This window comes from Oryctolagus cuniculus, chromosome 4, assembly GCF_964237555.1.
Source record: "Oryctolagus cuniculus chromosome 4, mOryCun1.1, whole genome shotgun sequence".
Taxonomy (NCBI): domain Eukaryota; kingdom Metazoa; phylum Chordata; class Mammalia; order Lagomorpha; family Leporidae; genus Oryctolagus; species Oryctolagus cuniculus.
This window is the reverse complement of record NC_091435.1, coordinates 165800070-165824211: the sequence shown is the minus strand read 5'-3', so window position 1 is coordinate 165824211 and position 24142 is coordinate 165800070. Positions and strand designations below refer to the sequence as shown.

The following is a 24142-nucleotide window of genomic DNA, read 5'->3' as shown; positions in this document are numbered from 1 at the left end:
CCATCTGAAGTTTCTTTTCTGAATAGACACCACAGTAGAGAATAAGGAGCAAAAACAAAGCATGATTTTTGAAACATTTGGAAAAATTGAGTCAGATGAGTAAAAGGGATGGAATGTCTAATATTTTTCTTGTAACCCTTGAGTTTATTGTTGTTGTTTCTTTGGGGGATGAAGAATGACTGTAAATTGTCCCTCCTGAATGTGTCCTTGCATGGCTGTTTCCTTGAGGAACAGCAAACAGCAGTCCCTACCCACTCCTCCAAAGAGTTAAACTCAAGGCACCTAGCAAGAGAACTGGTCTATTTAAGCAGCAGCAGCAGCAGCACAAACTAAAGGCTCACAAAGCCAAAAAGCAATGTGAGTCGACCTTGCAGGGGACAAGGTGGATCATAGAGCCGCTGAGAAAGAAAGGGGAAAAAAGCAACAATCTTTAATATAATACTGAAAGTCTGTTACCCAGTCTGGTGTACAAGTAGGCGCTGTTTGACGAGACAGAATAAGTAGGAGATAACTACAGCATGAATGACCGAACCCTAATCACATCAGTGATCCTGGTGACAGCACAGATCTCTCTGGCACTGTAGGGTCTGGCTAAAGCAATACAAAATAATACCATCCATGTGCTCCAGGCAGTTAACTCTACCAACATTTTTCCTCCAAAATCAAGTCCAATTTAGGTGACAAATTGGAGCAGGGATTTCACACCTGTGATTCTTTGGTGTCTTCACATGAGGATAAAGTTCAGCGTTGGCAGTGCCCACTGCTTCGTTATGTGGGCTGGCCTCTGGGGCCCTAATGACCACTTGAGCACACACACAGCAAGCCTGAAGTATTTAACCAGTTCAAGTCCAATTATTATCAGTTACATCTCATTCCTTTTTCATACCCAGGCCTCCCGATGGCAACTAACACAGACGAATAGAGCTTATAAAATCAAGAATACCTATTGTAAGGCTTCTAATTCAGTCACTAGCCTCATGACCATGCTCAATATAAAATAAAACAGCTCCGGCAAGTAGAAAATAAAACAGTCACCCAAACAAACTCTCAGAGACTTCGGTAGGTGCCCTACAGCCCCCCTCAGCCTTTCTCCATTCTATACTCAGCGATTAAAAGTTTGCGTTGCCCCCAGCCTGGCTTGTTCCATCCAGTGGGAAAAACCCGTTGAGAGCCACAAAACAAAGACCAGCTCACCAGAAAAAAAAAAAAAAAAAGCCCCTGAAATTATATTCTTGTGCCTGAGAACCACTGTTGTGAGCTCCCTGCTAAAAACAAACAAACAAACAAAAACAAACAAACAAAAAAACCTGCCCGTCCGCAGAGGACTTTCTGAATATCAGCAGCACTCATGCTGTCAAATAACAACAAAGGAACTCCAGCGAAACTAAGATCTCTCCTGAAAAAGAGAGCCGCGATCCCTGGTCTGAGCTTCCCTCTCCTACCTCCCTCTGCCTGGTTCACTCCATTGGTATGCTACTAATTTCCACAGAGCAGGAAGAGGTGCTGGGGGTGGGGGCTGCGGGATCACCCGCCTCTGTCTGCTCCCATCTCAAGTGCAGGACAAGCACCCTGACTGCCAGACCGTGGTCGAGCCGTACCTTGGTTTGGAGATAATGAGGGTAGAAGTAAGTGTACTGGGGGTACATTTGTGGCTGATCCAGGCGTTTGCCCATGTAGCTGGAATCTTAGTCTCCGAGGCAGGGAACTGGATGACAGGGTCTAGTGCCCCAGGCCGAGCGAGCTTCCTCTCAAACCACTATTCCTGACAGTCCGGCTTCGGAGACTCCACTGCTCGCTAGTTCCGACACAGCAAGAATTTGAAAAAAAAAAAAAAAAAAACAGCAGCAACAACAAAAACACACACACCCCAAAAATAAAAAAAAATCATAAAAATAAAAAAACAACCAAAGAAAAGGTGGGGAGTGGAATCTGTAGGAAAAAAAAAAAAAGGCACACACACAGCCTCCCGGATCTTGCCTGGCTTCTCCGAGCTGCCGGGCTCCACTTGGGATGAGGCAGTTTCCTCTCTAACCAAGCTGTAGTGATGTCAATTGCCAGCGTTTGTAAGAGAGAAAAAAAAAATCAAAGTCCTTTTAGCACAACTCCGAATTCTTCAAGATCTGCTTCCTGTCTCCTGTTTGTCTCTTCCCCCACCTTAAAGAAAAAGAAGGAAACAAAAACAAGAAAGAGAAAGAAGGGAAAGAAACAAGAAAAAAAAAAAGAAAGAAAAAGAAAGGGGAAAAAGAAAAAAAAAAGGAAAAAAAAAAAAAACCTTGCACAGCTTAGTTGCTGCTGTCTCCCTCCCAGAGTGACATGGTGTTCGGGGCTTGTCCTGTCCTTTCATTCACTTCCCCTCCTTCCAGCCGGTGGGTGGAACCAAGAGAGCCTCTCCAGGGAGCAGCGTGCGCAGTCCAGAAGGCTGCAGTATTTCCTCCAAGAAAAAAAAAAAAAAAAAAAGCTGCTTCAGCCCCTGCTGCAAGCAAAGTTGCGATTCCCTCTGCTGGCTATCTCGAATAGCAAAGCGAATTTTGCAGCAAAGCTGCCGCCGCTGGAACTCTGAAGAACTCCAATGCGGGCGGCGGGTGATTGCTTAGCCTCCCCTCCATCTGCCCTGCTCCAGAGCTGCCTCTTTTCTTTGCTTGCCAAGTTCCAAGGTAAGCCACACTGCTAACTAAACAAAACACAGAAGACCACGGGAGGGGAGAGAGGAGGAAGGGAGGAAGGGGGGGGGGGAGGAGGGGCTGGCGGGGAGGGGGGAACAATAAGGGCAGAGGAACTAACCTTGCCAGTTCGAGTGGAAAAAAGTATGTCCCGGGTGCTTTCAAAACTTGTTAACCTGCTAAAGCCAGATGGATCCAAAGCTGGTGGAGAAACTAACCCACTCCCAGGAGGACAAGGAGGGCAGTGAGTATTTAAGGAATTTTAGGGGCTGCTCCAGGACAATTAACAAGCCATCGTCGGATTAGACTTTCCAGCGTGGGGTATCAGAAAAAAAAAAAAATAAGAAGAATTCATATCCTCATATGCAGTTTGGGAAACTCGACGTGACCCCTTAGGTTTATCAGATTCATCTGAATAAATCAGTGTTTCTCCCATTTGTCTGTCTGTTTGATGATTTTGATTCACGGATGCTTTCCGGAGCTTTACTGATATTATCTCAAAAGAAAGAACAAAAATCATAATTACTTGGCAGAGTTTTTCTCCACCAATAATAATATTCTGACACGTCGATCAGCTGCTACATTATAATATAAATTGTTTCAGAGAAAATATATTTCCTTAAAGGGTTCCTTTTCAAGGCGGGCAAGGCTAAAATTAGCCGTGCCAGCTGTGTTTTGCTGGGAGCACTCACGCATGCCCACAGCGTGGGCAGACCAATACTGAGCGCCTCTCAGCTTCATCAAGTCGGCTCTGTTCTCCCACATCCAGAGGTCCCTGGTGCACGTCCAGCTTCCTGGTTAGGAAGAACAGAAGACTGGGGCTTGATGCGCACGTGGTGGCCGCCCATGCACCAGCCCCGCCACCCCGAGGCTTCCAGAGAGGAGGAGGGTTCTGGAAGCTGTGTGAGCTCCTTCGTGTTCCTCAGAGAAAGATAAGGGTGGTGGGTAAATAGTGCTATGTTTTACTTTGCACAAGAATAACAATCAGAAGGAAGGAAGGGTGTGAGGAGAGGAATTTGTAGCCTTGCGACTCTGTAATTGAGAAAATTCTATCAACTCTGTCAGTGTTCTAAATGTGTTATTCTGGGCCTCAGTTATCCCATCTGTAAAATGGAGACACTGCCAGCTACCCTGTCTGAAGGCAGTACAGGAACTCACATATGATACACATCATGTTGATTAGAAAAGCCTTCAGGGCATCACTTCGCTCAGACAACAAAATCCTGACTCCGTCGACTAGTTTCAAAGATCAGCGTTGACCTGGCTTGTCCTTGCTTCCTGCCCTTGTCTCTTCCTTCAACTCTGCTCCATGCAGTCAGCGCCTGGGTCACACTGGGCCACTTTCTGGACAGAAATGCACCATCACAAGAACTTCCGACTTTCCCTCTGCCAGCAGGCTCTCCCAGACCCACCTCTGCCTCTCCTACCCCGCAGCCCGTCATTCTGGCCCTGGCATGGAGATCATCTCGTCGGGTGGCTTTCCCTAAGTCCTCTCCTCCAGGCTGCATTTTGTAGTCACCCTAAGGCAATACCTATCCTCCTGAGCTTGCCTGTTCATTGCTTGTTTCTTCCAGGATGTGCTCAACTCTGGGAGGGCAGCCGTATTATTCTTGGTCACCTTCTGTAGCTTTAAAAACTAACACGGAGTCGGGCACAAACAGATGCTCAGGAAACGCTGGAGAAACAAAATAGTTTACAGATGATAAAAAATTAACTCAATGTGTACTCTTTTTTTGTGCATTTCAGTCCTTCCCATGGGTGAGGAGGTGAGCTGGTGCAGGTGATCTAGGGAGACAAGGATCAGAACCAGGGCACTTCCTTCAGGGAGTGTGTATTCTAGCGGAGGCGATAAGAAAACCATGTAAATGCAATAGGTGAGCAGGAGATATTTAATACTGTAAGGGAATATAAAGCAGAGTAAAGTGAAACAGTCACTGATCCTACTTTAAACAGGATAACTTGGCCAGTGGTCTGCAAGGAAGAGGCCTAAGATTCAAGGAAGGCGTGAGCCACGCCCAGGGAGCGTGAAGCACACCTGGGTGTTAGGTTCTGGGAGAGTACTCGGTGGTTTAGCCTCGGCTTCCGCCCGAACTGCCCTTGTTCCAACCCTACCTCTGCTACATCCATCACCCTCGATGTGTTCAACCGTCAGATGAACTATCGACGCCCTACGTTATTATGAATGCATCGTGATAAACACATGAAGCACCTAGAACTCCTTGTAACATGTTAGATAACTCAACAAACTCCGGTCTGCATCCGGGAGAAAAGCGTGCCAGTCTGAAGGAGCAGGGAACGTGAGGTTGCCGTGGGCCTGTGTCTGCAGCGTGCAAGCTGTGGCACAGATACCAAAAAGTGACAGCTAGAGTTAGCACAGTAATGGCTTCAAGCAGATATTCCGATGCTGGAGCCAGACATCTCCAACTGCAGAATGCTGCAAACCTTAGTGACCTGTACAGCTTCCTCCAAATGCTAAGAATTTTAAGATTCAGATTTGATATTGCTTTTGTCATTTCTGCCACTGTGGACAAAGGGCAGCAAGTCGTCTTTTATTAATAAGTGGCCTGGATCCTCCTCCAAGGGAAAGCAATACTGCCTTATTTACAAATGAAAGGCCAAATAAATAACTCCTCAGCCAACACTATAGCCCACTTATATGTAAAATTCCCAGCATGTGTTGATGCTATCAGCAATTTCTGCACAAATTGCCACTTTGCACAATGCTATTCTGTTTCATTGTATTATTGTAATGTTCTGGGCATCAATTGTCATTAGCCTAAGAACACTCATTGCACATTTAAAGCTTTGCTTAAGTAATGCAAAGTGGGTTTACTGCTTGTGAGAATTGTAAAACCTGTGTTTTTATTTTTAGTTTTTATTTTTTTTTTCTCTCAGAGATACCAGTAGCCATGGCAATTCAGGAGACAAGATAGTCATGTCAGAAATAGTTTTTATATCATTTCTGCTCTGCTGGAGCAGTAGCACTTTCCATTTAAATGATGAAGTTAAGGTAGGAGGTAACTGGTTTAAGGCACTGTCTAAATCAAAAGCCAGCTGTGTCCCATTTGCCAACTAACCAACAAATTTCAGACAAATCCAAGAGCAGCAAACAGCATCAAAGGGCATGGATGCTCCCAGATTGATGTCACTCAGAGATCAGAAGGAAGAGCACTTATTTAGGACCAACTAACAGGATTAGGAAGATGCCTTAGTCATGCCCTGGAGAGCGGGCGAGTGACGGTCCTGAAAGGAAGGTCCAGTGGGTAGCTGGAGGCTTCCTTCTGTTTTGCCCTTGACCTGTCCACTCAGATAACAGCTGGGGCCTCTCCTGGAGTGGTTTACTTTTTTAAACCCTGAAGACTTGATAAAAAGTAAATGAAGTGAACAAGGAAGAGGTGAGGCAATCGCATAACTGTAGTATCTCAAAAGCAAGTACACTAGCTGATATTCAAGAAGAACATTATGACCTTGAATAAATTTTTTAAAAAATCTTGTCATTTTTCTGCCCTCTTTATTCAAATTTCTGAAATCCCTTTTCAATACAGCAATTGTCAAAGGAATGTTAAACATAAAAGTTTTTTTTTTTTTTTAAAGACAGGATGATAGATTCCAAATTCTAACATAATGCTTCCTTTTTTCCTACTGAATACTTACTAATGGTTTAGGAAAACATCTAAGACAAATTACAAGAAAGAGACAACTAGAGATTTAGTCATGGGTGGCCCAAATTGAGACTACAATTAGATGTAAAAAAATTAAAGACATTAAAAATTGACCTTAGAGAACAATTTCAAATCTCAATATGAAACTAGAATATATAGCATATACATTTGAGACAGTTAAATAGAAAACAAAGAATTCAAAACAACATTATTAATTTTGAAAAGGTTTCATTGAGCTCTTACTGTGTGTCTTAATAATTCAGGAGATCAATATAAATATTATCACTCTAGTCCTCAAAGAGGCTTAACAAGTCTGTTTACCAACTTCAGCCATTCATGAATGACCTTGATTTATTTCATACGGGAGTAACAATTTGTGATAGCAGTTATTAAATTATGTTCCTTAAATACACATAAATTCTGATGCGAATCATTTACTTTGAAAATGCACCCCATCCTCCCACACTCTATGTCCTTCATAGAACTACAGAATTATGGTGGGTGCCTTCAGTTCTCCTCTTCCACAGGACTACAAAGATTCACACTTGACCATTGCATTGAAAGTAGGCATGATCATGTGATGTGCTGTGACCAATAAAATACGTAGCGGCAGTGACGCATGCGACAGCTTTTATTCTCTGGTGGAACCATGTGCTGACATGGAGGAACCAGAAGAAGGCGTTGCTTTGGAAGGCAGAGAACAACAACTGACTTGCTGTGAACAAAAATTAAATCTTTGTTCCAGCACCCTTGTGGAATTTGGTGACTGTTAACACAGAAGAGTCTAGCCTTCTCTGACTGGTACAGCATTACTTGCAGTGTGATTATATGACTGTTGGTTTTCTTGTTGGAATCTCTCTTACATGAATATGTAAGTTCCACAGGGCAAGAAACTGATCTACCATATTCACATTATATCCAATGCATCGGACATGACTCAGGATTTAATATATGCAATAACTGTTAAATAAATGGATGGATCAATGGTTTTCCCCAAAATCAACACATGCCTCCACTACTAGTGGTTAATGCACACTACTTGCTGAAATAATAGAAAGGAGAAGGAGGGATTATACTCAACAGGTGGGCAAAAATGTTCAGTTATCTGGAAGAATGTATAAGGTACTGAGCATTGAGAAGAGGGGAAGAGTGGGCAACAGTGACCACTGGGCAAGGGCACTGGGGTTGGCCAGCTAAGAAAGAAGGCTGGCAGGTGCTGTACACTGGATATTTGTGTTCCTCCAAACTTCATGAAATTCTAACTCTGAATGCAATTGTGTTAGGAGGCAGGACGTTTGTTAGGAGAGCATTAGGCCATGGGGATGGGGCCCTCATGATTGGGATTAATGCTCTGATAAGAAAGATGTGCGACAGGACTTTTTTCGGCAACATGGAAGGACCAGTGAGAAGACAGCCCTTACAAGCCACGAAGCAGGCCATCTCCAGACATCAACCATAAGAAACAAATGTTAGTTGTTTAAACCACCCAGTCTACGGTAACTGGCTGAACTGATGAGACAGGCTAAGGAGAAATACACTGACATGCATCCGGCCTACTGCATATCAGATACCACACTAAAAACTTACATATGATTCCTCACTTTTCTTCTAACAATTTCAGAATTTCAGGTCTCACATTTAGGTATTTAATCCAGTTTAAGTTAATGTTTGTACATGAAGAGAGATAGGGTTCTAGTTTTATTTTTCTGCATGTGCATAGCCAATTTTGCTAATACAATTTGTTAAAAGATCTTTTTTCCAATTTGTGTTCTTAGCACCTTTGTCAAAGATCAGCTGGCTATAGATGTGTGGGTTAACTTCTAAGATGTCTATCCTGTTCCACTCATCTATAGATCTCTTTTCATGGTAATTCCATGCTCTTTTAATGATGGTAGCTTTGTAATATATTTTAAAGTAGGGTAATGTAATTCTTTTGCTTTGTTCTTTACGCTCACAATAGCATTCGCTATTCTGGATTGTTTGTGGTTCCATACAAATTTTAGGAGTTTTTTTTTTTTTTTCTAGCTCTGTGAAAAAATATCATTGGGATTTTTTTATAGAGATTTCATTGAATTTGTAAACTGCTTTCATTAGTATGCACATTTTAATGGTATTGATTCTGCCAATCTATGAATAGGGGATGTCTTCCTATTTTTTTGCATCATCTTCAATTTCTTTCATTAGTGATTTATAGTTTTATAGTTTTCATTGTAGAGACCCTACACCTCTTTATTTAAATCTACTTTTGTGCTGGTTTTTGGTAGCTATTAGAAATGTGATTACTTTCTAGATTACTTTTTCACTATTTTTGTATAACAAAATTTTTAAAAATATATGCATTTATGTATTTGAAAAGTCACTAGGAGAGGTGGCAGAGAGAGAGAGAGAGAGAGAGAGAGAGACATCTTCCATCTGTTGGTTTACTCCTCAAATGGCCACAACAGTCAGGGCTGGGCCAGCCTAAGCCAGGAGCCAGGAGCTTCATCTGCGTCTCCTACATGGGTATAGGGGCCCAAGGATTTGGGTTGTCATCCACTGCTTTCCTAGGTGTCAGCAGGGAGCTGGATCAGAAGTGGAGCAGCCATGAATTGAACTTGTGCTCATATAGGATGCCAGTGTAGCAGCTTGCAGCTTAATTCAACAAACCAAAATGCGGGGCACAACACTAAGCTTTTTTGTAGGTTGACTTCAAATGCTTCAATTTTGCTGAATTTATTTATTAGTTCTATCCGCTTTTTGGTGAAGCCTTTGAGGTTTCTGATATATAAGGTCATGTCATTTGCACATAGTGACAGTTTGAAGTCTTCCTTTCCAATTTGCATACCCTTTGTTTCTTTTTCTTGCTTGATTTTTCTAGCCAGGACCTACCATGTTCAACAAAATTTATAAAAGTAGACATCTTGTCTTAGTCCAGATCTTCAGGTCTTCCCCATTCAATTTGATGTTGGAGGTTGGCTTTTTAGATATTATCTTTATTATGTTGGAGAATGTTCCTTCTATACCTAATTTGGTCTGAGTTTTTATCAGGAAAGGATGTTAAATTGTATCACATAGCTTTTCTGCATCTTTAGAAACAACGATGTGATTTTTACCCCCACTCTGTTGGTGTGGTTTATCACATTTAGTGACTGCAGATGCTGAATCAGCCTTGCGTGGCCTGATGAAGCCCACTCCATCATGGTAAAGGATCTTTTAAATGTGCTGCTGGATTTGATTTGCTAGTATTTTGTTGAGGATTTTTACTCCTGTGTTTGTCAAGGATATTAGCCTATAGCTTTCTTTTTAGTGCCCTTGTCTGGTTTTGGTATCAGGATAATGCTGCTTGCCACATAGAATAAATTTGGAAGAATTCCCTTGTCTTCTATTTTTTTTAAAAAAATAGTTTGAGAAGGATTGGTGTTAATTCTTTTCTAAAAGTTTGGGGAGGGAGATTTATTTTTATTATTGATTTAATCTTGCTATTGATTACTGGTCCAATGCTGGGCAAGTCTGGTAACTCAGCAAGCACTGGCCAGGGATAGGTTTAGGACTAAAGGGGTACAGGCCTTTAGGCTTTATGAGGTGCCAGGTCTCAGTATGGTATGCCCACTCAGCTCCAAAGTGTGCTCCTAAGCTCCCTCTCTCTCTTCCCTACAGGGCTGGAGTTTTGCATTCTGTTGGTGGCTGTGGAGGTTCTAAATATTCATTCCACAGGTATAAGTTTGGGGGTCAAGGCCAGGGCAGGAGAGACTCAATCAGTATGACATGACTTTTTTTTTTTTTTTTTGGCAATGGGCCTGACACTGGGATTCAGTTTGCTCTCCCTCTCCCCAGGGGAGGCATCTGTCTACACCCAGCTTGTAGCTGGTAGAGATGTGATGTCAGCTATTCCTTCCTTCTTGCATTCTTCTCTGCAATTTGTCTTATGTTTATGAGAAGACAAGGCACTGTGGTCTCTCAGCTGGTTTCTATAGCTCCTGTGAAGGTGACTTGGTGTGTACGGGTGTCTCTGTGGATAGGTGGTCACCAGAGCCTCTTACTCGGCTGCCATCTAGGTTCCTCATCTTATATGTGTCCCTATAATGTTTTTGTACAATGTGTATATCCTTAAAATATGTTTAAAGATTTATGTATTCATTCCCTACTTGAAAGGCAGAGTGACAGAGATCTTCCATCTTCTGGTTCTCTTCCCAGATGGCCACAACAACCAGGGCTAGAATAGGCTGAAACCAGGAGTCCAGACTTCATTGAGGTCTCCCATAGGGGTGGCAAGGACCCAAGTACTCGAGCCATCTTCCATTGCCTTCCCAGGTGATTAGCAGGAAGTAGGATGGGAAAAGGAGCAACCGGGACTCCAACTGGTACTCCCATATAGGATACTGATGTCGCAAGTATGACTTAACCTGCTGAGCCACACATGACACCGGCCCAAGCTTAAAAATATTCATTCTTTTCACAAGTGGTTTCAGTTTTAGGAATATAAACCAGATTGTTAGAGAACATTTTAACAGTAGGTACCTAGAGAAACCTGAATATCCAACTCTGGCAAGTTAAGTAAATAACTGACAGTACAGATTTTGATCCAATGGAAAACCATACCTAGAAAGTATTCTAGCAACATGAGACATGTTTCATTTGTACAACTACTTCAGAAATTAAAGATAGAACACTGTGAGAGAGCTTCAAAAGTTTGTAGAATGTGTGTATTATCATAAAAAACTAAGTATGGATTTTAAAATTCATTGCATGAAATAAACTTTTAATTTCTTTTCTCATGAATTTTTGGAGCATCCTCAGCCTACAGCAGGACCTCATCGATGAAATAGAAGCACACAGACCAGGGAAGAACTACCCCAAAATCACAACAGAAGAGTCTTCCCCCTGGTTGGGCAACTGGTGATTTTACTCTTCTTTGTCAAGGATTTGGGCACTTTCTAATTTGTCTTAAAATAAGCATCTGTTGCATTCTTTAAAATAAATATCTATTTAAAGGACATTTTTAGGTAAGTACACTCTGAAGTATAATTTTATTACTAGCTGAGAGGAAATTTTTAAAAACCAGAGGCAATGATATCAAAATAAATTGTGTATTTAAAATAAAGACTTCCTCCCTATTTGAATCAAACATCAAATTAAGAAAATTTTATGTTATGCTGTAAAGTTTGGGATCATTCATCTATATCAAAGTAAAATAAAAACTATCATTTAAAACCAAAATCAAATATTCTCATTTAATGAAAGAGTAATAGTCGGCAATGGCAGAAGACATATCTTTGAAGAAACCTGCATTGTATCTAAGATTTCACTTTTCAACCTATCTCAGCCTTTCTACTTTCACCTGGTACTTGTCATGGTCGATTTTTTAAAATATTGATACATCTGTGACAGTTGCAGAGATAGAGACTTTTTTTCAGTCTATTACTATGCCTCTCTCTATATTTCCATAAAAGAATCCTGAGGCCAATGTTGTGGTGTGATGTGTTAAGCCTCCATCTGCAATGCTGGCAGCCCATATGGGTCCAGGTTCAAGACCCAACTGCTCCACTTCTGTTCCCGCTCCCTACCAATACACCTGGGAAAGCATCAGAGGATCGCTGAAGTCTTAGGGCCCTGCACTCATGTGGGAGACCTGGAAGAAGCTCCAAGCTCCTGGCTTCAGCCTGTCACAGCTCTGGCTGTTGTGGCCTATTGTTGAGTAAACTAGCAGATGGAAGATTCTCTCTTTCTCTCTCTACTCTCCAATTCTGCCTTGCAAATAAATTTTTTAAAGTATTTTTTAAGAAAGAATCCCAATATTTGCAGCCTGTTCACCCAATATTGTGCTAATGTGGTTGGCAGATTTTAATGGTGCTACTCACAGAAGTATCTCCCATCATGACTTGGGTCATCAGTGCACCAGTACATTGGAAAAGAAACTGAAAGACTGAAAGTAGCAGAAAATGAGTGGTTGCTTTGTCCAGGGGAAACCCATTTTCTAAAAGGAATGTTATCGCTATTTAGTGCCTTTCCAGCAAGCAGTTGCCAAAGCTAAGCAGGTTAGGTCAGCATGGCTAGATTTTATTTGGCTGGGCTGATTCCATTCTTCTCCCTAGAAAAATCTAGAGTGACAGAAGCCCAGGCCAAATGCCATTAATTAGAATTATCAGATTAGATACAGGACACCTCGAGAAATCTGAATTTTAGCAAACCATGATTAAGTTTTGAATATATTAGCAAAGATATTTTCCATGAAATATTTAGACTATACTTACACAAATTATTCATGGAGCACCTGAGACTCAACTAACTGGAGTTCTGTATTTTTGTAAATTTTTATAATTTTTTTATTTGACAGGTAGAGTTATAGACAGTGAGAGAGAGACAGACAGAGAAAAAACTCTTCTTTCCATTGGTTCATTCCCCAAATGGCCACCGCAGCCAGCACTGTGCCAATCCAAAGCCAGGAGCCAGGTGCTTCCTCCTGGTCTCCCATGCAAGTGCAGGGCCCAAGCACTTGGGCCATCCTCCACTGCCTTCCCAGGCTACAGCAGAGAGCTAGACTGGAAGAGGAGCAACTGGGACTAGAACCCGGCACCCATATGGGATGCCGGCGCCACAGGTGGAGGATTAACCAAGTGAGCCACAGCACCGGCCAAGGAATTCTGTATTTTTGTTTAATCCTAACTGATGAGGACCTTTCAAAGCATACTGACGTTTTGGTGGAGAGTCTATATTGAATGAAAACTGGCCATGTTTCATATTTTAAATCCTATCTATACTCAATCCAGGTAAACCAAAACTATCCCCAAATGAACTCTTCCTGATAAGACTTTAACCACAGTTGTGTTTCTGATACATATCACATTGTATACCTGGAGCCCTATTTTTAATAAAATTTTAAGCTAGTATCTTGAACATGAGAGAAAAAGTGAGGACCACCAACAACTGCTGAATGGCGCACTCTGATATGTCCAAGACCAGCAGGTGCAATGAATAATAACAGTGAAGTGTCTAGCAACTTCATAGTAATTTCTCTGAGGAATTTTAGTCTTTGGCCTCTAAGTAAGAAAGTTCATATGGCCTTGGAAGTGTACTTTTTGAACTTAGTCTTTCTAGTAATTTTTATTGTACCTTAAAAAATCTCTACTGGAGTCAACTTAGGAAAAACAAAATCAGTCATTTACCAGATAGTTTGAAAAGTGCTGATCTAGGAAACAAGTAGTTTTCTTAATTCTCTTCATTTTCATTTACACACTTCTAGTGGTGAAAAAGTGGCACTTATCTGTTATTGATTGCTATATAAAGAATAATTAAGTTCACAGCAACTATGAAGGAAAAACTAACTCCTTCAGCTTTACTTTCCTTGTTTTCTTTATCTCTCTTTCCTTTGCCTATTTTGCCTATTCCTTTCTTACCCTCTCATCTGCCCCGCCTCACTGACCCCATGAAGATATTTAAGAGTGTCAAACCCAAAGTAAGGCTATGCCGGCATCGTGACTGGGGGTGACTGACCCTGGTGAGATCAGTTCTCCAGCTGAGTTCCAGTTACCTTGAGTCTAAAACACAGGCGGAGCTTAGACATACAAGGTCACTTTCAGACTCGGATATTCCACAGTGGGCAATGCACTTGCTATTGAACCCAGATGAGTCTGCATTATTTTGGCTGCAGGGGGACACCGGCTGCCCCTGGGGTATATGGTAAGGCTCACATAAGCAGCATGAGGTTGACCTGCGCCAGGGGGTTGGTAAGACTGCTAGTGCTTCCCTGCAGCTGCATGATGGGAAGCCCCAAACGCTAATCAACCCCACAAATGGGGATTGTTCCTTCCAGAGGTGGCATCCGCAGTCTCAGCTGCATGGTCAGCCTGACACTCCTGCCAGTGCCTCCAAGAGGGTCAAGCCCTGAGAGCCCAGATGTGCCATCCGTCTCCCCAGGGGCTCCCTGTCTTCCAAATGTCTGTGCTCATTATGCAGTCAAGAAACATCATTCCTCGTTCTTCTTTAAGGACGTTTATGACCCAAGGTAATAAGGGGACATAAATGCACTGACTGTTTACTGAGACTCATAAATGCTAAGAACACAGACAAATAATTGTCACTTGGAGATTTGTTCTTGGTGCGTAGAATTGTCGTTTCTGGCAATTTAACCACTAAAAGTTTACCCACCTTACGAGGAATGATTTAGGAGGAAATAAAACTTAGCACCTATTCCATTCCCTGCTCCTACAACTTTCATCCTTTCAGAAAACCAGCTTTCCCATAAAATGTGCAGAAGGTAGCTTGTTACACAGGGCTAGTAAAACTAAGAGGTAATTAGTACGAGCTAAACCTCTAAATAATAATGCCAGGTTTTCAGCGTTTGTGGAGCTCTGGATCCACATTAACTAATATGCCCTCTGTTTTCCTCTGTGAGAGATGCACCTTTTCACTCAAATTATCCAGGAAGAAACAAAAACAGATTAAGACATCTGTGCTGGCTGATTAGTAGACACGTAGCAAACCTCAGGTCAGAGTTCAGCAAGCATCATCAGGGACCCACACCTGGTGGAGATGAGCCCAGGAGTTGGTTATGGCTAGGTTCCGGCTTTGCTTGGACTGAGTTCATGAGCGGTTTTCTCGGAAGCCTTGGCACAGTGTGCTGGCGAAATCACTGTGACAGAACTGAGATCCTGACATTCCTGATGTTAACTGCCACAGTGTCAGGTAAATGGTGACACTGTGATGGGGGCTGGGGGGTTGGGGGCGGGGCAGTCAGAGTCCCAGCGTGCTGGCGGCCTGCTGTGGCTTCTCCCTTCTTACCCAGGAATCTGACAGTTAACCTTGTCTCACCCCCTCCAGCACTGGCCATTCTCTCAGATTCCCCCAGCATGCAGCTTCTGCCAGCAAAGAGAGTTCAAAGCGAACCCCCTAACAAAGGAATATTTTTCTTTTTAATGCTGAATAACATTTCTTACCAACTCATCTTTTTTCCTTCCTCTCCAGATCCAGTGGGAAAGAGGAGCAAAAGCTTTTCAGGATTAGCAGTGTGGCATCTGCTAATGTGTGTGCTGCAGGGAGCGGCAGCAAAGACTCCGTCCCTCAAACTGTCCTTTGTGGGGTGTGGGGTGGGGACCCTGGGACCCCATGTCTCCAAAACAGGATGTCCAGCCCAGAGATGCATTTATAATATTCCTCCCTCCGGGGTGGCCAACACCGAGGTCCCAGTCCAAAAAAAAAGGGCAAGTGGAAAGGTACAGGAACAGGGGAAAGCCAGTCTGTTCGCCCAGTAGGATGGATTCCCCTAAACCATGATCTGTGTGAGCTGCCTTATTCTTTGTCTCCCTGAATAGGGGACAATGCTCGGGTTCCTAATGCTTAGAGACTAAGACTCTTCTACTTCTTGGCCAAATGTCTCCCTCTGCAGGGAAGGGTAGAGCTGTTTCCAGGGGCAGGGGACCCTGGCTTTAAATGGACCTGCAGATTCTAGGGTTCCGATGTGCAGTCACCATGAAGTAGCTATTAAACACCTGGCCAGCTCCAGCTTATTTGTTTTTGCTACAAACGCTGAGAATTAGCTCATTTTCTTGGTAAAGAAGCAAGGTTTGTTTCAAGGCTCCTAGAAGAATCGCACAACGTCGTTGCTTGAGTTCATTATAGAGGTTTCTATCCATTATGAGCAGGCATAAATATATTGGATTCAATATGCTTGGTTTGGGAAATCTCTTTTTGTCAGTTCCAGTATAACCAATTGTGCATTATACCATGTCCTTGCTAAGAGTAGCCGATGTAGAAATACTTAACCTCCCATCCATAAACATTTCTTTACCTGCAGAGCGCGAAAGGCTGAGCTTTTCAAGGCCTTAATGTTATCTATTTTCCTGTGAAGGGATATGATTTTTATACCAGGTACAGTTTTCCTGTAACTTTTTTTTCCCCACATGTCTGCCTTTTAAATGACCCCCTGAAGCTAAGATCCTGACCACTTGGCCCTTGGTAAATATCTGGTGATCCTTTTCCCCAACAGATGGGAAGGGCCTCCCAATACGCCCCTGGCCTCATTTCAATTTGGGTAATTGCATTCTGTCGACTTGAAATTTCCCCACCAGCTTCCTCTGCCTGGGATGCGATGTGTCTTCCTCAGTTCTCAGCGGCCCGGCAGGCCGTTGGAGACTGGGGAACAGCTGGTGCATTCCACCCCAGAAGTGGATGTGTTTTAGCGGCAGGTGCAAAGGTTTTCTTCTGTCGAACACAAATTCCAACCTAGGAAGAAGCTTTGTGGGTGCTTTTTATTTGAGCCATGAATAAAAGTAAGTACCAGAAAAACCAGAAATACAAAAATATCCGAAGCATAAATATGAATTGGGAGGAAAAGACACTTTCACCAAAGCCAGGCTAATGTGTAATCTTTTTGCAATCCATGAATCTTAACATGCTTCTAGATTTGAGTTTTGATATTAAGGATAAATTGTTCACTTGAAACAGGCAACCTTTGTCTTCTGCAAGAAAGAATTATACACACACAAGCACACACACATATACACATAAACATACACACACTATACACACAAACATAACACACGTACATATATATACACACATGTGTGTACATGTCCTCTGAGAGTGTTCCTCATTATGGAATAAAAATAGCTTTCACGTAATTGGGCATTTAATGTGTACCTCCATGAGAATATGTGCAAAGAGTACTTTAAACATTTAAAGGAAAAATGGAATTAAAAGATAGGTTTATGTTGTTGCAAAACTTTCTGAAATCTATGCAAAATATTTTTATTATACATATTTTCACAAACTTTTGAAGACTCTGTCGTAACATATTTAATTGAAATGAGCTTATCTTCTACACCAAGCGGGAATCTTAGAAGGGATCCTAACTACTTCTCATTCCTTATCTCCTATAATGTGTAAAAAGGTAGCTGATGAAAGAATTGAAATACTGACTTAAAAAGTCAAACTAATTCATCTCAAACTCTGACCCCCAAAATACTGTTTCCAAGGGCTGTAAGCCCCTCATCTCAACTCTTGGGAATATTTCCATGGAAGCAGAGATCCACCTTGCATAGAGGGCCCTGACAAAGCAAATGCAAAACAGGTGTGCCATTCTTCCCCAGGGCTCTCCCAGAGGTGGCTTCCACAGGTGCCGGACGGCTGTGCACATCCGAGCAGCCTGGAAGTACGGAGAGATGGCACCAAAGCATGAAATAGGAGCAGGAGAGGGTGAGTAGGTGCTCCTGCCTCTCTGATCTGTAGGAGGTACCCTACTGATCAACACCAGCTTTTTGTTTGGCTTGCAAACTTTTCAGCAGTGACCTTGACAATGCCCCATTATGCAAGTGTTAGCTTTTCCTTCCACCTCTCCCACCTCCCTCATTCCTGTTTCAGGGAATCACTTGCCAGGAACCTATTAGAACTCAAGGTCTTCCCTCAGGCTTTGGTTTAAGAGAAATCCAAGCTCTGGCAACTTAGAGTATCACCACACAGACAGCCAAACTGGCACACTGTCCACATAAAACACATTGCATGGAGTGGATGCTTGGTGTCATTGCTGAGATGCCTCTTGGGATTCCTGGATCTCATATCAGAGTGCCTGGCTTGGAGGTCTAGTTCAACTCCTGATTTCAGCTTCCTGCTAGTGTGCACCCTGAAAATAGTTGGGTCTCTGCCACCCACAGCAGAGAGCTGGATTGTGTTTTTGGCTCCTGATTTTGGTCTGGTTCAGCTCTAGCTGTTGGAGGCATTTGGGGGGGTGAACCAGTAGATGGGAAATCTCTGTTTCTCTCTCTCTCAAATAAATAAAATAAGCAAAGAAAAAAATTAACACATCATGTTTATTCTCCCACCATTTTCTTTCCTTTCCCAGTGACAAGAGTGTGCCGGGATAAAGAGGCTAGCTGTGTTTATGCCAGGGAATCGGGAGGAGGAATGACTTTCCCTTGCTTGTGTTCTGAAGTATTCAATCTGCTAGTTGTAAACACCACATCTTACCAGTGACTCAGGAAGCATTCCTAGTCTCACATCTGTGAAAAAGTCCAGATTCTGGCTCATTTTCACCTCTGCAGGTCATTGCATATTATTAGTTTAGACGCCTCAAGTTCTTGTACGACTCAAGTTGATTTGAATTCTAATCTTTCCTATGCTGCAATCTTGGCAGTGTCATCCACAGGCTCATATCTCCTGCTGCCTTGGCCCTTGATGCTAAAAACCTTTACACACTGGAACCCATCCTTGCCATCCCTGTGTGGTACAGAACATCAATAGGTAGTGCTCTAACCCTAGCAGAGGGCCTGGCTGAGACCAGAGCCACTGTGTCATACGTGTGCACCTTGTGAACTGAGACTTGAATACAAATTTTTAATGCAAGATGTCTTCAAAAAATTCATGGAAGTATATATTATGAAAAAATATGGATGGATTTCAATTTGGTTTTCACCAAACCTTTTAATTCCATTTTTTTCAGGCACTTTTTGAAGTAGCCTTGTATTTTTCTGTACTTTCTTCTAGTAACTTATTATGAGTATTTTCTTTGAAAACATCCTTTATTTGGTGCATAACATTAAATGATAATGTCATATGAGTCTATTGATTATATATATATAATAGGGTTGTTTCTAATATTAATTATTACAAATGAGATTACAATTTTATCATTTTACATATAGAAAATATAGACACTAAGATATATAAACATATATATACACATCTCTTATATGAATTATGAGTCTTGTGGTTCTCCCCTTTGGGTGTGGATTCCAGAATTATTTTCTAAAGCAAGAGGCAGATACTCATTTATAGATGGTGCCAGGGCCAATCTCTGACCACCCTCAATGTGTTGAGTCTTGTCCTCAGGTCGCAAGACATTAGCAGCAATTCCAGCCAGGCTATTCTAGCCCACCAACATCAGAAGTAACCAACATCAGAAGCTCTTCTCCAGCAGAGTTTCCCTCAGATTCTACTGGACAGGACTGGCCACATGCAACTACCTAAATCACTCACTGACTGTGGAAGTCAATTGTGGCAATTGGCTGGGACTGCACAAGCCCCACCACCTCTGAGTCTGGCAGAAAGACCACCTTCTCAGAGCGAGTGACTACATGTGTCTGAGGAGTGGCAGGTACAGTAGAATAAAATCGGAGCCCTCCAGGAAAGAAAGAGAATTCAAGGAAAATTAATTTGGGTAAGCAAAATATAGTTGTCCCAATATCAAATAAACTTGCTTTGTTACCCTCTCCCCTATTTATCGTGCTGTTTTATCTAGTAACATTATCCTTACCTCTTTAATTAGACATCTGGCCACCCTTTTTGATCAAATTTGTGCTGGTCATCCATGAATCTAAGAAGTTGGCTGACTGGGGCTGGCGCCGCGGCTCACTTGGCTAATCCTCCGCCTGCGGCGCCGGCACCCCAGGTTCTAGTCCCGGTTGGGGTGCCGGATTCTGTCCCGGTTGCTCCTCTTTCAGTCCAGCTCTCTGCTGTGGCAGTGGAGGATGGCCCAGGTCCTTGGGCCCTGCACCTGCATGGGAGACCAGGAGGATGCACCTGGCTCCTGGCTTCGGATCTGCGCAGCATGCCGGCCATGGCGGTCATTTGGGGGTGAACCAATGGAAGGAAGATCTTTCTCTCTGTGTCTCTCACTGTCTAACTCTGCCTGTCAAATAAATAAATAAATAAATAGGAATTTCCTGATCACCTGCTATCATATACCAGTTTTATTTCACTCCTCACCCTACTGCCCTATTTTATGCATGCTTGTGGCACCTAAGATCACCTGAGACATATGCACTTGATCTTTTGTCCTCCTAAGTAGATAGTAAATTCCAAGAGAAAATTGTTTATGTCTTGTTCATTAATGGTTGCTCTGAGCCTAGAACAGTACCTGATGAACGTCGCAAATAGATGTAGAATGAACTCATGGATGGATGGACATGTTGGCAACAGAAAACCTACATGTTCATCTTCCTCTTACTTAACCTGGTGGTAACAAATTCAAGTGTGGCTTAATCTTGTACAGACATCTTTTTACATGATAATCAGTGATGCCTATACTCAGTGATATTTTTCTCTTTTCATTTACTGTCCTCTAGGTAAGATCTTCATTTTCAAGGATGAGCTGCATATGTTGAAAGCTGAACTGCACCTATTTTTATTATAAATGAGAAAGTAAAAGAGTGGGCATTTAGCTTAGCTGTTTAAGATGCCCACATACAAGTGTCTGGACTTGATTTCTAGCTTTGATCCTGACTTTACCTTCCTGCAAAGATAGACCCCCCAGGAACAGTGGTGATGGTTTAAGTTATTGTTTCTGCTGCCCAAATGAGAGACCTGGATTGTATTCCTGGTTCCTAGCTCTCATACTGGCCCAGGCCAGTCCCTGCTATTGCAGGTGTTTGGGGAGTGAACTGGTGGATGAGAGATCTCTCTGTTTCTCTAAATGTCCATCTCTTTATCTTTACTTATCTCTGCCTCTTAACAAATAAAAATCAAATAGTCTTAACTTACAGTAATGAGTAAAACATACAACATACATATATAATATTCTATAACAAATAAAATGTTTCAATTCTGATTAAAATTTTGCATGCCAGAATAGTCATTTAAAATATATTTCAAAGTTACCAGGAAATAAGTTAACATAATTGATCTACAATAACTTAAGAACTGTGCCTTGGAATTTCCATTTGCTATTGTTCTTGACCCATGTGCACACACAAAAACTGTTTATAAACATCCATTCAAAATCGTATTATGAATGCATGGACATAATGGCCAATAGAAACCTATGAAAGGAGTCTGAATTAGAGTTCAGAAAAAGATGCATTGGAAATCAAGCATAAATACCAGTGAGTGGAGGGGGACTGTGGTAAAATTATATGAGATTAAAAGAAAGACGAGCAGACTACAGTGACAGGCAAGTGAAGAAGATTCCAGAAGAACCTAGTAACACTCACTGTGTGTGTGGTGACAGTGGGGGTGAATCCCACATTACCGCTGGGAAGACCACGATACACCAAAGATCATGAGAATGCCCTACGCCTGCACTGAACTGAGACATTGCCATCAGCATGGGAGGGAAGGCACCCCCTGCACAGCAAAGAGCAGGGACCTGACCACCTAACTCCTGACTTTCCAATTTCAGGGAATGAAGTCTTCGGCAAACCTCCCAAGTTAAGGAGTCCCAACATGGCAAGAAGAATGCACAGCAAGTCAAACAGCTCCCTTCTCTGAAAGACACTGCTGGCCACCTCCAGGCTCTGACAGAACTCATCTCTATTCTTGAATGTGACCCTTGCGCAATATGTTTGAGTAGTGGGATGATGTACAACTTTTTTTTTTAAATCATATTCTCTATATTCAAGGATGTGGTATATTCTTATGTCATGATTATCTTATATATTAAATACACACTAGTAAGTGGATTAAGAGTTCCAATATACTCAAAATAACTTATATACCTAAACACAAACACAGCTTCATGCAAAAGTACTAGACAGATATACCCCATTATGGTAAGAGTACCAAAAAACTTGAAGTTATTTCTATTATTATTGCATGTGCTATATGAAAATAAATTTAACTGGCCTTTTATTTTGGATATAGGCAGAATCCAAACACTGTCTACCAGAGTGCTGACACGCTGGTCTGAAGCAGGAGAATTTTTCATCTACTTTGCTGCATTGCCCCCTAACTAGTATTTGGACTTCCACTGTTGCACACCCCTAACTCCATAGTGTATTCTATGCATTGCAGTGAGAATAACCTTTTAAAGATACTAGAGTCCTCTGTTCAAAAGTCTTAAGTGGCTGGGGCCAGCACTGTGGTGTAATGGACTAAACCTCTACCTGTGGCGCTGGCATCCTATACAGACACTGGTTCGAGTCCCAGCTGCTCCACTTCTGATCCAGCTCTCTACTCTGGCTTGGGAAGACAGTAGAAGATGGCCCAAGTGCTTGTGCTCCTGCATGCATGTGAAGACCCAGAAGCTCCTCTCCAACAAATAAATAAATCTTAAAAAAAAAAAAAAAAAGTCTTCAGTGGCTGCAGATCACGCTCAATGCATAAGCTTCTCCTTGCTTTCAGACTTTATCTGCCTGCCACTGTCTTGGGCTGACTCTTGTCCAACCATGTCAGTCTCCTTGCTGGTGCCTGGTTCCCTTTGCATAGGCTGAAACTGCTACCCAGAGCACTTTCCCTTTATACAGCACATCTTCAAGTAGCCTTCTCGAGCAAGCCAGCCATCCTTCCAACACATCCTCTCCCCGCTCCACTCATCAGAGCCTCCATTTCTTTTTTTTAATTTATTTTATTTATTTATTTTTTTTGGCAGGCAGAGTGGACAGTGAGAGAGAGAGAGAGACAGAGAGAAAGGTCTTCCTTTGCCGTTGGTTCACCCTGCAATGGCTGCCACGGCCGGCGCACCACGCTGATCCGATGGCAGGAGCCAGGTGCTTCTCCTGGTCTCCCATGGGGTGCAGGGCCCAAGCACCTGGGCCATCCTCCACTGCACTCCCTGGCCACAGCAGAGAGCTGGCCTGGAAGAGGGGCAACCGGGACAGAATCCGGCGCCCCGACCGGGACTAGAAACCAGTGTGCCGGCGCCGCTAGGCAGAGGATTAGCTTAGTGAGCCGCGGCGCTGGCCCAAAGCCTCCATTTTTCCTTCCCAGGGCCATGGTGCACAGTTTCAAGTGATGAGAGTCTCACAAAATAGAATGTGTGTGTGCCCTCTAAAATGTATGCAATGTAAAGATTTCATTTTATTTTTTTCCCTTCTGACAGACTTTATAATTTATTTTGTTTTGCTTTATTTTCCCTCAGCCCCCACAAGTCTGCCAGCCCCATGAGGATAAGAATGCCTATTGTTTACTGCTATAACCTAAGTTTCTAGAACCAGGCCTGGCATGTAGTACCTGATAATGAGTGAATGATTCACAAGATAGTAGAAATAAAGGCGGTTTTATTTTCTTCCAGAAATTATCAATATTTTCTCCATTATCTCTTAAACCAGAAATACATATAAGGCAAAATTTAAAAAAAAAAACATGTAATAGTGCTCAATTTACTGTTCTTATTCTTAGCTTGGAAAATTTAAATTCATTCTGTGTTCAAATGAAAGAATGACTAAAGATGAAAATCTGTTTAACCTATCATGGAATTCAATGGCAATGAAACATATCTGAGCTCTGCAATTATTTCCAGGGGTTTGACCCACTCCCACTGATTTGGGTGTAGTTTCTGATCAATCAGGATGGTGGGATATGACCCAGTTTCATAACATCTGAAGCTATTCAATTTTTCTATGATACAATTCCATCATGGGCCAAGCAGAATGGTCCAGCAGAGAGAGGCTCTCACATTCTCTTAAAAGGTTATCCTGTTGCCTTTCTTTGAGATATTGTTTCTTAGAGAAGAGAAAGATTGAAGCTTATTTCTAAGGGCAAAAATATGTGATGAAAACTTTTTCTCTGTTACCAATCCTCCTACCCCCACACAAGGGAGAAACAATTCCAAAGATTTGGTCTTTCAGTCCTAAAACTGTCTCTTTTGCAAATGAACTTGCGACCTATTTTTAAATCTGCTTTTAAGTATTTTTGTGATCCTTGTAAGTATTAACCTATTGGAAGCTTTGGTAGTTTGCAAAATAGGATCAAAGGTAATTTTCTGACAATGGTATATAAAAACAAACCAATAAACAAAACAATAAATGAGATTCTTTTTATTTGTACATCTTAGCTTAACAATGCAACAATTTCTTTGTAAAAAACAACTCAAAATTGAGCAAAGATGTACCAACCATAGAGGAGAAAATTAGTCTGGTCAACAGAGATTTGGGACCCACTTTTAATCCTTTAATAATGGTCTAGAAAATAACTTAT

The 24142-nt window shown here is 42.2% G+C and overlaps 1 protein-coding gene and 1 long non-coding RNA gene across 21 annotated transcripts in view; one reads left to right on the top strand and one right to left on the bottom strand.

Annotated features, from left to right (window-relative positions):
- RBMS3 (RNA binding motif single stranded interacting protein 3) overlaps positions 1-24142 on the bottom strand; it is a 1614135-nt gene that overhangs the window by 790946 nt on the left and 799047 nt on the right. For 4 of the 20 annotated variants that reach the window (XM_070072892.1, XM_070072894.1, XM_008266093.4 and 1 more), the window contains exon 1: positions 1599-2459. The exons of 11 other annotated variants lie outside the window; for them this stretch is intronic. In XM_070072892.1, the coding sequence (XP_069928993.1) occupies positions 1599-1673 (75 nt within the window). In that variant the 5' untranslated portion in view covers positions 1674-2459. Of the gene's footprint in view, positions 1-1598; positions 2685-24142 lie in introns of those variants that run through there. 5 more of the 20 variants (XM_070072893.1, XM_017346758.3, XM_008266094.4 and 2 more) reach the window with 2 other exon arrangements.
- On the top strand, positions 2520-22295 carry LOC103350369 (uncharacterized). Its single transcript, XR_518369.4, has 4 exons — positions 2520-2654; positions 17386-17491; positions 19121-19448; positions 20356-22295. It is a non-coding gene; the product is annotated as an uncharacterized lncRNA (long non-coding RNA).